General features: G+C 40.3%; 2 protein-coding genes across 2 annotated transcripts in view; both read right to left on the reverse strand.

The window, feature by feature from the left end:
* Positions 1 to 2,887, reverse strand: part of ANTXR1 (ANTXR cell adhesion molecule 1) — an 88,206-nt gene extending 85,319 nt beyond the window's left edge. The window contains exon 1 of the mRNA XM_065745151.1: positions 2,382 to 2,887. Within this exon, the coding sequence (XP_065601223.1) occupies positions 2,382 to 2,533 (152 nt within the window). The 5' untranslated portion in view covers positions 2,534 to 2,887. The remainder of the gene's footprint in view (positions 1 to 2,381) is intronic.
* Positions 2,888 to 6,246: 3,359 nt separating this feature from the next.
* Positions 6,247 to 10,227, reverse strand: LOC136054094 (gastrokine-1-like). Its single transcript, XM_065745171.1, has 6 exons — positions 10,181 to 10,227; positions 9,544 to 9,600; positions 8,996 to 9,157; positions 8,457 to 8,567; positions 7,313 to 7,466; positions 6,247 to 6,513 (listed from the first exon to the last, which is right to left on the reverse strand). The coding sequence occupies exons 1-6, from the start codon at positions 10,190 to 10,192 to the stop codon at positions 6,422 to 6,424; spliced, it is 588 nt and encodes a 195-aa protein (XP_065601243.1). The 5' UTR covers positions 10,193 to 10,227; the 3' UTR covers positions 6,247 to 6,421.
* Positions 10,228 to 12,427: the final 2,200 nt, after the last annotated feature.

Genomic DNA, 12,427 nt, shown 5'->3' on the forward strand with positions numbered 1-12,427 from the left:
GAAGGGACTCTGAGCACTTTGATTGAGATGGGGGTGTCCTGGTTTATTGCAGAGGAGTTGAACGAGATGGCCTTTAAGGGCCTTTCTAACTCAAATGATTCTGTAATTCTATGATTACTTGCAAGAGGAGCACTCACACAGTTCAGGAAGCAACAGTGAAGGCTTAATGAAAGCATGCAAATGCACACACACATTAAAGATGTGGTGGTGGTACAAGAGCCAGCACTGTGACAAGGACAGCATACAGGGTGCTAAATGGATTTCAGTAGTCTCTAAATCTAGCCAGGCACTGAGGCAAAGGGTCAGGAGAGGGCTCCAGCACTAGTGAGTCCCAGGGCTGTGTTTATTGTTGTTCTATCCTCCTCTGATCCCAGAAAGTTGCTTAATATTTTAATGGCTTTCTTCCACCATTGCAATTAATGCTTTATGTTTCAAAATCTAAATCTGCTGCAGGACCTTTATCACCAAAGCTCACAATTTTCAAAGCTAATTCTAATAAAAATAGCTTTATTTTAATTTCTCATTTTGCCTGAAGATCTCTGTAGTTATTCAAGACTTCAGCAACACCTTCGAAGACATTCTCTAAACTAGAAAGCAGAAAATCCAAGCTAAATATGAATGCTTACGACCTGGAGTTTGATGATCTTTAAGTTCCCTTGGAATCACCTCCTGCACAACTCCTAAGTCTCTCCTTGGCCAGAATGCAGTATATAAAATACAGTTCACGCCAGCTGATGAACACCATTGACTCCTCCAAATTCCACTGGAGACCAATGCACTTTTTACACCAATGGACTTCATATCAGATTCTGTCCATTTCTGCACCCTAAATAGGGAACCTACCACTGATTAAGCAGGACTTTTTTGATATTTTGATATACACACTGAGTACTTTGAGCCTGTGTACATAAAGTTTGTGTCAAGCTTTGTATTTCCACATAAATTTCCTTGAGCAAGCCTAGAAAGTCATTACTTCAGCAACAGGACAGCACAGAGCTTGAAATAATAGCTCAAAACTATTAAAGAGTACATCCATCAGATTGGATAAGACCTCCCGTTCTGCCTCAACTTCCAGAAGAAATCAGCTTGCAAAAGCTGTCAGCAGTGTAAATCATGCTTTGTTTTTCAGATGTAGCAACAGAAGCTGTAGGTGTCCCTGGTCACTGCAGGAGAGTTGAACTAGATGACCCTTTAGGGTCCCTTCCAACTCAACTCTACGATTCTATGAATTATTCCAGTTATATGCAGAATGACCAAAGCAACACCAAGCAATAGACAAGAGGATCTCTCCACTGAATTGAGTAAAACGAAAATAAAAATCTTTCCCCTGGAGCATTAGGACAACTGACACAGTGACATACCCAGCTCACTCAACTCAGTCTTACATTTTACCCAGTATTCTCTAATAAAGCGTTATGTAATTCCAAGTAATTTCTACAAATGGAATGTGGCTGCTACTGCAAAACATCTGAGGATCAGACAGAGAGCTCCTGGCAACTCAAAATACTTTCCTGTCTCTGAAATTTATGGTTAAAAATGCCAGTGCTATGGCTCAGGCACATATTGTGCTCCAGTATTTCCAAATGTGAGGTTCAAAGTAACGACTCTTAATGAAGGAATTTACCAAAATCGTTTTAACCAGTACTTTTAACACTTTAGTTTATTGCATTGCTTCAATGGGATGCTTTCCAAAGCTCAGCTCTTATCTATTTCATGATGCTCCTAGATAGGCACAGTTACCACAACCAGATCAGAATTAGTGATATAGAAGTGAGCGGGCAGTTATCTCCAGCACAAACAGTTAAGCAGTCAAAATATGCGTTTGATTAACAGGAAACAAAGAAAATGTGACTCAGCCCAGAGAAAAATAATGTTGTCTTTTGAAATAAAGCAGTCTTGCTGTTTTCTATCAAAATGGTCAAAATTGGACACTTTTAAAGAAGGCTGCCACTTCTCAGAGCCCTGTGTTTACCTGCTTGGACCAGGACGAATGGGGCAGCAACAGATCTCCAGGCAAGAAAGTATATTCTCCATGCTTTCAGCTGCAGAATTAGTGCTGCAGTACCATCTCCCCAGAGTGCTCAGCTATCACTGCTGGGGAAATCAGTGCGAATGGGGTCCCACTCTTCATCCCAAGCACAGAGGAAAGGTTTGATATCAACCACAACAAAATTTCTATACTTATTTGTTTTTCAAAGCACACTAGCAGTATATGCTACAGCCACCAAAGTTACCACCACCACAGTAGTCTCACAGTCCCCAGGGGACAAAGTGACTTCTCCACAACCAAAGAAAACCCCAGCATAAGGTGCTCCAGTACTGTAAGTGCTTCAGTACTCCAGCTCATACTGCTGTGAAATAGAAGGATAGAACTGACTTACTTGTCCAGAATGAAGTACAAATCAAACCCTCCATAGCAGGCAGGACCCCCATTCTCTCTCTTCCCACTGTGTCCATCACACACCAGAAGAAAAGTTGCGAAGAAGAACCACTTGAAGCCAAATCTGGAGATGCTTTGCTTTGCAATGGCCATTATATCCAGAGAAGACGAGAGAGAAAAAAAAATGTCTTCCTTTAATCTCCTTTATTTCACAGCCTTCTCCCCAAAAGCCATTCAATACCCTTTAAATGCATAGACAGGTATTTTACTCCTTAAAACTCCACTTGCAACAGCTGTCCTCAGGATTTGCAAGGCTTCCCCCCCTTGTTTCCCTTGCACTTCTGTTTCTTGGTTTCAGATTTCAAGATGCACAATACTGTATTTCACTTTTTTTTTTTTTAAAGGGACTTTGACCCTTACTCTCCCTTACTTTGAAAGCACCACCGTCGATTCCCAACAGGAGCACAGACCTTGCTTTATCACAGACTTCAGCAAAGACAGGGAGGGTTTGACCCCCTCCCCACCCTTAATTATTATTGTTATTATTAAAGATCTTAAGTTTTATATTTCCTTAGCAAAAAAAAAAAAAAAAAAAGGGGGAAAAAAATAAAAAATAAAAAAGCAGCTCAGAGAATGCCACCTACTGGCGAAAACTCAATGTGACTGAAGTCTCTGGATGGAAAAGACATCATCGCTGCACTGAGCACACGAAACGAGGTTTGGAGTAGGAATGTATAAGCAGATTGCTGACAGCACTCACGCAATGCCAATATCTGAGTTAGAGGGATAAAGACTTAAAACCTGGTGCAATGTAGGAGAAGTCAGAGAGAAACTACACCTGAATTCATCCTTTGTGTTTTCTCAGTCTAGAGAAATCCCATGCTTATGACCATGCTTTCCTTTGCTATCCTTAGCAAGCTTGATCCAGACACCAGGGGCTGAAACCTCCCTCTTCCTGCAGACCTTGCCAGGAGATTCATCTTCTCAGCCTTCTTCCAAAAACAGCACCAAAACATTGCAAGACAACTCCAAAACAACACTGCTCCCAATTCAAACCAACCCTCAATGCAGACAAGGGCTACAGTGGAATGGGAGCACCCATTCTTCCCACTTGAATGCTTTCAGGAGAAGAGGGTATTTTATTTCTTTTTAGTTGTATTGGAACTAGATGGTCTTTGAGATCTCTTCCAACCCAAGCCATTCTACAATTCCCTCTTATTTGTCCCTGACTCCAAAATGAACAAATAAGTAAGAATTTATAATGAAATAAAAATACTGTGCTCAAGAAAATAATTCTAGCCTGAATCTAACAGTAGGAAACAATGATGCAGATCAGTTTCCCTGTGTAGCTGTGCATTCAGGCTGACAGAAAGCCCCACAGAGCTTGGAAACAAGACAAGTGAGAATTCAGATGAAAAGAGCTGTTTGTGAGGTGGTACACTGTGATTTCTGCTACAGCATCAGTATGGTTTAGGGAAAGTCCTCCTCGTCTCATGTGATATAGGACAACAGACCCACTTACACTGTATATCCTCTTAAGGACACTTTTAGTGGGCAGTACTGGTGGGTGGATGGTTGAGCTAGAATCTTAACGACCCTATGATTCTATAACAAGGCTGACACCCAGTGGCCAAGAGTTGCTTTTTAATTCCTTGGATTGCTCTTAACTGTTCAAGGGAACCAGATCTCTCTGCTCTCTTTATTTGACTTCAGCCTGCTTTAAACTTACTTGTCTCTGCTGTAATGTGTAATGCTGGAGTGGGTTTTTCTTCTGGTTGTTAGAGTTCTTTCTACTGCTTTCTTATCAGGAGCTGCTAATTCTTTGCATCTGTATTTAACCTCTTGTTGAAGAGGAATACAAAGCTCAGTGGCTAAATATATTGCTTGTGAAGTATTAATAGCCCATGTCTCAGCAATCCTGGAATTGGACCAAATATTGAAGAAACAGTTATGGCCATCTGGATTTTAGCATTTCTGAGGATCAGGTGGCTGAAACCTCCCTTATCAAGTGGATTAGCTCCAATAAAAAGCCTTCTAAGAACTTGAGGCTCAAATCTGTAAACACTCTAATGACCAACTCCCTCCACAACACAGGATTCCCATACCATGTAACTAGTAAGAATGCAAACTCAGTATTCTCTTTATCAGTATGCTGATTTTGATATTGAGATTAGACAGTGGTATTAATTAACCTTAATTAAATCATGAAACAAGCCTAACTAATATACTATTGACTATCTAGAAACGTCTAACCCTTATTTGATCGAGTGAATGTGCAAACAGCAATAACGAAGTACTGTTAATTTAAATCAGTTCTAGTTTTCTCTGCAGCTCAGCTTCCTCTGGTTTTAGGGAAAAAAGATATACACATATGCCCAGCAGGAGGGAGCAAAGTTGCACAGAATGCATAATCCACATTACTAACAATAAATCCCATAGGATTATGTGAAATGGAGTCCTGCTGTACTGATGGGCTTGCAATCTGACCTGCTCTTATCAAAGTGATGTATAGATAGAGAATATGACCATCCTGATAAGGAATGGTGATACACATATATCCTCCCAACTTCAATATGCCCATTTAGCAGCTGCAGTACCTTTCTGAGTACTCAATGCATTGTAGTCAAATACTGTGCTGGAGGAGGCTGAGTCACCATCCCTGGAGTTATTCAAGAACCATGAAGATGTTCCCATGATTAGTGGGTATGTAGGAAGGTTATATGGTTGTTACCTGGGAGTGCTGGGATGAAATCAGGAAAAGCAAGGCACAGCTGGAGCTGAGCTTGGTTAGGGGTGTAGAGAATATTAGAGTTTCTACAAGTACACAAGGCAGAAAAAGAAGATAAAAAGAACTGACATCCCTTCGATGAGTGAGACAGGGAGATCTGGTTCAACTGCCATGGAGAAGGATGAAGTACTCAAAATTTTTGCCTCAGATTTCACAGTAAGTTGTTCTTTCCATACTTCTGAAGTCACAGAATCTCAAGGAAGGAGCTCAGGGGATGAAGTCCCACCCACTATTGGTGATTAGGTTTCAGACCATCTGAGTAACATGCAAGTAAACAGACTGTGGGATCTGATGAGACGCATGCAAGGTCCTGAAGGAACAAGCAGATGGAGTAGCAAAGCTGTTCATCTTATTTGAAGAGTGGCTGCACTGAGGTGTTGTTTCCAGTGACTGGGAAAGGGGAAATGCAACATCATTTTTTCAAAGGAAAAAAAGAAGGACATGGGGAACTGCAGATTGATGGTGTTGAGCTACTCACTTAAGCTACCTGGGTCTCTTCAGCCTTGAGAAAAGAAGAGTCAAAGGGGATCTGATCCATGTCTATAGGTATCTAAAGTGTGGGAGGCAAAGGGATGAGGCCAGACTCTTCTCAACAGTGTGTGGTGATAGGATGAGGGGAAATGGCCACAAACTGAAGCATAGGAAGATCTGCACAATTTTGCATAAGAATTTCTTCACAGTGCAGGTGACAACACTGGAACAGGCTGCCCAGAGAGGTTGTGGAGTCTCCTTCTCTGGAGATGTTCAAGACCTTCTTGGGCACCTACCTGGGCAACCTGGTTAGAGAGCTGCTTTGGCAGGAGGATTGGACTAGATGATTTCTAGAGGAGCTGCTTTGGCAGGAGGATTGGACTAGATGATTTCTTCCAACGACTACAATTCCGTGGTTCCCTGGTGTGAAGCCTCCATGTGTGTACCCATGGCCTTTAAATGTCATCTATTTCCAAAACTCATGGCAAGGGTTTTGGAAATAGATGACATTTAAAGGCCCTTCCACGTCAAACCATTCTATGTTTGGTGTTCAGTATTTTTTGGAAAAAAAAAAAAAAGAAGTGTAGCAGTGAGAAAACAGACATGGTTTATTCATGCTAAAAGTGTTTATTTGGAAGATACTATCACCAACTGATCTCTTACAACATCTTAATCATGAAGAACAAAACTCTCAAAAGACATGATGTCAGGGAAGAATAGCATCAGGGATGGCTTTGTTCAGCTATTGGGCGTTGATACTAGGTTCAAGAAAGGTGTGGTACTCAAATTTTGCCAGCACGGCAGTAGTCAATGCCCAAAAGATTCAGGACATCAAGTTTCAAGCATGCGTTTTGGTTGTAGAAGATCTGGTTTCCTAGAAGAAGGAAAAAAAAATAACCAGGAGTTAATTTCCAAGATGGTATTGTAAGTCATCAAACCCTGATTATGGCACCAAGACAGATAATGATTTAGACTTGTCTGCATAGCAATAGCTTGCACTTTACCTCTCATTAAGCAATGTTTTGTCATCACTGTTGCTACAGAAATAATTTAAGTCTATGAGAGGAAGATTCTTTTGTAGTCCACTGCATATCTAACTCAAACAAGGGAATCCAAAGGCATGTTATTTAATAATCTAGTACTAAGGGACACTATTATGCTCCGTATTGTTAGTATATATCATTGTGTATTATACAGTTATGTATGTATATTTAATAGGCCCTGTCAGGCTTTGTCATTCTCCACTAAACTCCTATGTCATGTAATCATTCTATCATTGAAAAACAGGATATGAAGAAGCTTGGCTTAATATTGGGAAAAGGGAGTTCTTGGCTTCAACAGGAACCATTAAGTGGTGAAATTCCTCAATAAACTGGCTGCAGTCTCTGAACTGAATATCTTGAGACTGCCTTGCTGTCATTGCAGAGGAGTTCAATCTGCCAAATTTTGAGCCACAGCTTGAACTTCCTTACTTGAATTTTAGTAAAAGGAGTAGTAAGAGTTTGGATCAGATCATTTAGTTGGAGTTTGTAACATTTTTCCAATCCTGAGCCCTCCATGAGAGTCCTGAAGTTCTAGGCTTGTGTCTGTCTTCACATTGTTAACAACAGAAATAGTGTATTGCCAAAGGAAACAAAATCTGTTTAGCTTATAATTCATATAATCACACTTACCACCCTCCTGCTGTCCCTCTTCGAATGCAATGAAGGATGGGAGTCCTCTGCAGAGAGCGAAGATATCATTTCCATAAGCCCTGAGCTCACGAGCTGGTCTTCTGGAGACGACGTATCTGATCGTGTTTGAAAGCACAGCCCCTCCTTTCACATTCTAAACGTCAAATAACATAATTCAGCAAGATCAGTGCCTTGATCCATTTAATTTTGTGCATTCCCATTTCTGGAGCAATTACTATGTGCTTGCTGTTCTACTAAAACTGTACAAAAGTGTTTCCTCAGTCGATAGATCTCTCATCATAGAGGTACTTGGGACATAACTTGAAGAGCGGAAGGTGAAGAAACCAATTCCATTTTCTAAATCTGGAGCCAGGGAGGGCAATAGAAACTGTTGACTGATACACTGAAATAGTTTAAAAGCATGCCCTAAAGGAGAATGGAAGTCCAATTGATTGCACCCAGAAAGCAATGTTGCATAATGATAAAACAATTTTGTTTTAAAATGAGCCAGTTAACTATTTCTGGACCTTGCTATCCAAAAATAATGACACTGAAAGTTTCCTAAAACCAATTGCTTCCTAGCAACCTCTGTGTACTTTTCAGAGGACATGTAGATGGGGGGAGGGGGAGTGGGGGTGGGAAGAGAATGAATCTACTCTTTTTCCTTCAAAAAAACACCATACCTTTTCCAGAAACCTCTAAGAAGGAGAAAGCATTCTGTTAAGAAACAGCTTGATAAACTCCAGAGTATAGACACACTTAGCCAGGGATGATTGAGACTGATATATACTTCCAAAATGATAGTGGAATTTTATCAAAGGGCTCCTGGAAGTCCTCTCAAATACATTTCCTTCTTGCTGGTAAGCAAGTTGAGATAAGCTTCAGAGGGCACAAAGATCCACCTTACTGAAAGCAAGACTGGAACTATAGATAGAGTTGAATGGTTCTCCCTAAGTCTGGAATATAACTATCCCCTTTCCGCACCCATTATTGCCCTTTAAATGATGGATTTTTTCATAAAGATTCAGCTCTCACACTTTAAAAAGAGTCTGTGTGTATAAAAGGCTAGTAAGCTGAATGCTTATGCTATTACGGTCAGTTCTTTTGGGAAAGTCTGGAAAGTAATTACTCCTTTGGATCTTACATTAGTCTCTTCAGCCAGGACAGCAATTGAGTTAAAAGAAGGCATCAGGACTCTGTTCATTGCAGAAATGTAGCAGACTCCCTCTTGTGCAAGTTTGGTTGCGATGTAACCCTGTAAAAAAAAAAAGTTGGAACCCAGGGATTCAGCTTTCAAATCATAGAGACCTGTACTGAAAATCAAAGTAATGAACATAGAAAGTTTTTGTCCCCAAACGTAGACTTTAAAGGATAAGAACATTTTGGTCAGCTTTCATAGAATCATTAAGGTTGGAAAAGATCTCTAAGACATCTTCCAGTCCAACCACCAACCCATCACCACCATGCCCACTCATGGAATCATTAAGGTTGGAAAAAACCTCTAAGATGATCATATCCAACCATCACTTAATCCCCACCATGGCCACTAAACCGTGTCCGCAAGTGCCACATCTCCGTGGTTCTTGAATACCTCCAGGGATGATGACAACACCACCTCTCTGGGCTTTATAGGAGCTAGGCTCCTTGTAAATGTTCTGAAAAAGCATGCTCCTTGCCACTCACAGTTTCGTAGTTCCAAACAGATGTCCATGGGTTCTCAGCAGACTGTGCCTCAATGATTGCCACAAGGTTGTTGTTTTTGAGGGTCAGAGTTTGGAAGCCGAGGCCAACGTTGACGGTGATTGTTTTAGGGTAGTAATTCCTATTTACTTTCACATTCTGAAACTAGCAAAAAAGAAAAAACAAAACAAAACAAAAAGCGGTTTTAGACTTCCTAGCTTTAGTCAGTTTTATCCCCAGAGATTTAGATAATCATCACCACAACATAACAAATGCTGGCCCATACACTGAAGGAGTGCCTTCAGTCACCACCGTATTTTCAAAGTGGCAAAAGAATAAGGTCATAACATTCTGTAGATGCTCTGAGAATTATTTTAGTTTATTCAATGAATAATCTTACAATTTATAATTTTACAGTGGTTGTGAAATGGTTTCAGGGTTTTGTGCATGAAAAAGATTTAGATTCTTTTCCTCTAAAGAGAGGGGGAAATTTTAGGAAGTAGGGAATATAGAAGCAGAGCGTTGATGTATAACTTGGTCACTATACTCACTTGTAACTGAGAAAGAGCTGGAGTCAGCACAAGTCCAAGAAGGACGGTAGCAACAATCTGTAAGGAACATTGAAGGCATAAAAATGTAACTGCAAGTCTGGATGACAGATCTTGTAATGGGAATCCTTTTCCTAATCTGATACTTAGATGTACTCCTTGGATATCTGTTGCTTCCACATTGGTTTTACAGTTGCCACCTGAAGTGACTCAATCTTGTTTTATGCTTGAATAACGCATACTGGTAATCTGTACTTTTAAGATCAGGATCTGAAGTTGCTACAGAGATAAATACAGCATTGATACAGTGCACAGACATTTTACAAGAGAGAGGAGAGAGAATTTAAATTTCCTCTGCTCACACATCACAATAAAGTGCTTTGATCTATAGCATAGTGCTCCAGATTGCAAAAAGACCATTGGTAAAAATGGGCACTGATCTGGGATTTGTGAGATTGAGCAGTGCCTTTACAAAGATCCTTATCCCTTCACCTATTTAGTCTAATAAAATGCAACCCCTGGATGAGTGAAACCTCTTGGAGAGTAACTTTTGACTATAAATGTGCAAAGGAATTTCCAAGGTATAAAGGCAATAGCTTTGAGTTTTAGTATAGAAGAAGAAAGTAGCTTGCATACTCACAGTGAATTTCATCTTGACTGCAGAGCAGATGCAAGTGCAGATGGAACGAACAAGGCAAACCATCCACCTTATATACGCTAGTCTCAGCATCAGGCATGGAATGATTAAGTATGGAAAGAAAATTATCCAGTAATTTGTATCCAAGTCTTTGTGTCATTAGACATTATTTCCTGCCGTTTCCTGCTTCATAAAAGCAGGGGTTATGGTTATGCAAATTCTGAACTGTCAGTCTGACAAAATTATCAGATAAGAATCCATATCCAGTGAAAAAGGAAATGTGTTTTGCGATAACTTTCTGACATATTTGCTATCTAATTTGAAAATTTACTTAAAACTTGAGACCAGAGATAACCTAAGGTCATAATAAAATATCCTCACATTAGGGAAAATACACATAGGTTAGAGCCTTTGCACTCTCCAAAATATACTGGACTTTACCATAGAACCACAGTTTCACAAGAATATACAACCTAAGTGCAGCATTGCCTCTGAAAATGGCTTTTCAATAAAATTTCATCTGAATTATAACATACAGGTGCAAGTCTCTATTATTGTAGGTAGCAACAAGAGCTTTTTTTGCCTTGCCCCAGCTTATGTTCCATGGTGAAGTAAAAGTTTATTGTGAAGGGGAGAAGATTCACTCAAGGACTTCTTTTCAACAATTGATTTTACTCTCAAGTTGTTCAGTTTGATTTTACATGCCATCAACACACTCGAGTCTCTACCAGAGAATCGCTGCAAAGAGTCTGAAATTGTCCGACTGAAATTCAGCTCACTTTTCAAAAACTGAGGGAATTTCTTTTCTCTCTCTCTAAACCTCTATAAATCTGTGCTGCAAAAGCTGTATTAGATCAAATTCTGGCCCATTTGAGGCACGACTGCACATTTTAGGGGATTTTTGATGCACTCGCACAAATTAGTTTCTACCAGTGTCCTGGATTTTATTCAGATCTGTTTAATAGATTATTTTATGGCTTTTTAATTATACTCAAATCATGATTTTGAACCTTTTCCCCATTTGAAAAAAAAGAAAAAAAAGTTCAACTGAATCTTTGTATTATGCCTGCTGTGTGACAGGAGAAAAAGAGAGCTGCAGAGATGGGATCAGGAAAACCAAGGCACAGATGGAGCTGAACTTATCAAGGGATATGAAAAATAATGAGATGGAGTTCTTTAGTTATGTTGGTGAGAAGAGACATGCAAAGGAGAGTGTACACCCTCTGATAAATGAGGAGGGAGAACTGACTTGTTGCCTGACCCACACAGTGGCCTTCTGTGATGGAGTGACGGTGTTGATGGGGAAAGGGAAAGCAACTGATGTCATCTACCTGAACTTGTACAAGGCCTTTGATATGGTCCACACCACGTTCTTATCTCTAAATTGCAGAAATATGGATTTGAAGGCTAGACTGTTAGGTGGATAAAGATCACAGCCAGAGGGGCTGTGGTCCATGGACCTATATCCAAGTGGAGGTGGTGAGAAGTGGTATTCCCAGGGGTTCATCTTGGGGCTGGTTTCTATTGCAGTCTCACACTGCAGTGTGTAATAATACAATAATTGGAACCTATGTGTGTGTCGTTTAAGTGGCTTAGGCAAAAGCTGAACCTTGCTGCCTATGTTTTGTGCCCTCTGGTTGAAATTTTGACCTTAACTGGAGGCAGTAGTGGAGCAGCACTGTCCCTTATTGGGGATATTATCTGTCACAGGGGCTAACAGGCCCCTCAAAAGACATTTCCCAGTGACAAGCTATTGGATAAGTAGGGGGTCTGTTTTATCTCAGGAAAAATGAAGAGTAAAGCTGGAAAAAGAGAAGAAACCCCCAGCAAGTGGGTCAGGAGTTTTGCTTAAATACTGCAGCCACATAGTTACTTTTGTTAGGAGGTACTAAAATTTTGGGGTAAAGGCAGACAGGGTTTGGTTTTGATTTCATTTTACATTTTACTGAACAAGACAGGCTGCTGTATCTTTGACTTCGAGTAACCATTGACTTCTATGCACCTCATAGGTTAACTCCTTCCAAAACTCCAGGAAAAGAGCAACTGAGAACGGAGCAGAGTTCCTGATATCCTCCAGCCAGCCCCAATCAGTGAAGCAATCCTTTCAAATCCATGGAAGAAATGACTTCCAGATATTTTGCCTTAGTTTTGGCCTAACTACAACTCAGCTCTAACATGTCCACCTGCACTTTTGTTTGATTAGGGTGTGTTTTTTGTTTCCTATGTTAAATATTTGTGCAACATTGGGAA

Source organism: Cyrtonyx montezumae, unplaced genomic scaffold (assembly GCF_038088225.1).
Source record: "Cyrtonyx montezumae isolate F1298 unplaced genomic scaffold, pur_monq_1.0 scaffold_33, whole genome shotgun sequence".
Taxonomy (NCBI): domain Eukaryota; kingdom Metazoa; phylum Chordata; class Aves; order Galliformes; family Odontophoridae; genus Cyrtonyx; species Cyrtonyx montezumae.

What these genes read in the sequence shown, in the direction of transcription:
- LOC136054094 (XM_065745171.1), bottom strand. An exon ending in CAGCTCTTTCTCAGTTACAA is followed by an intron (nt 9,158 to 9,543) that starts GTGAGTATAGTG and finishes CTTTTTTGCTAG; the next exon opens with TTTCAGAATGTGAAAGTAAA. An exon ending in AGAGGGACAGCAGGAGGGTG is followed by an intron (nt 6,514 to 7,312) that starts GTAAGTGTGATT and finishes TCCTTCTTCTAG; the next exon opens with GAAACCAGATCTTCTACAAC.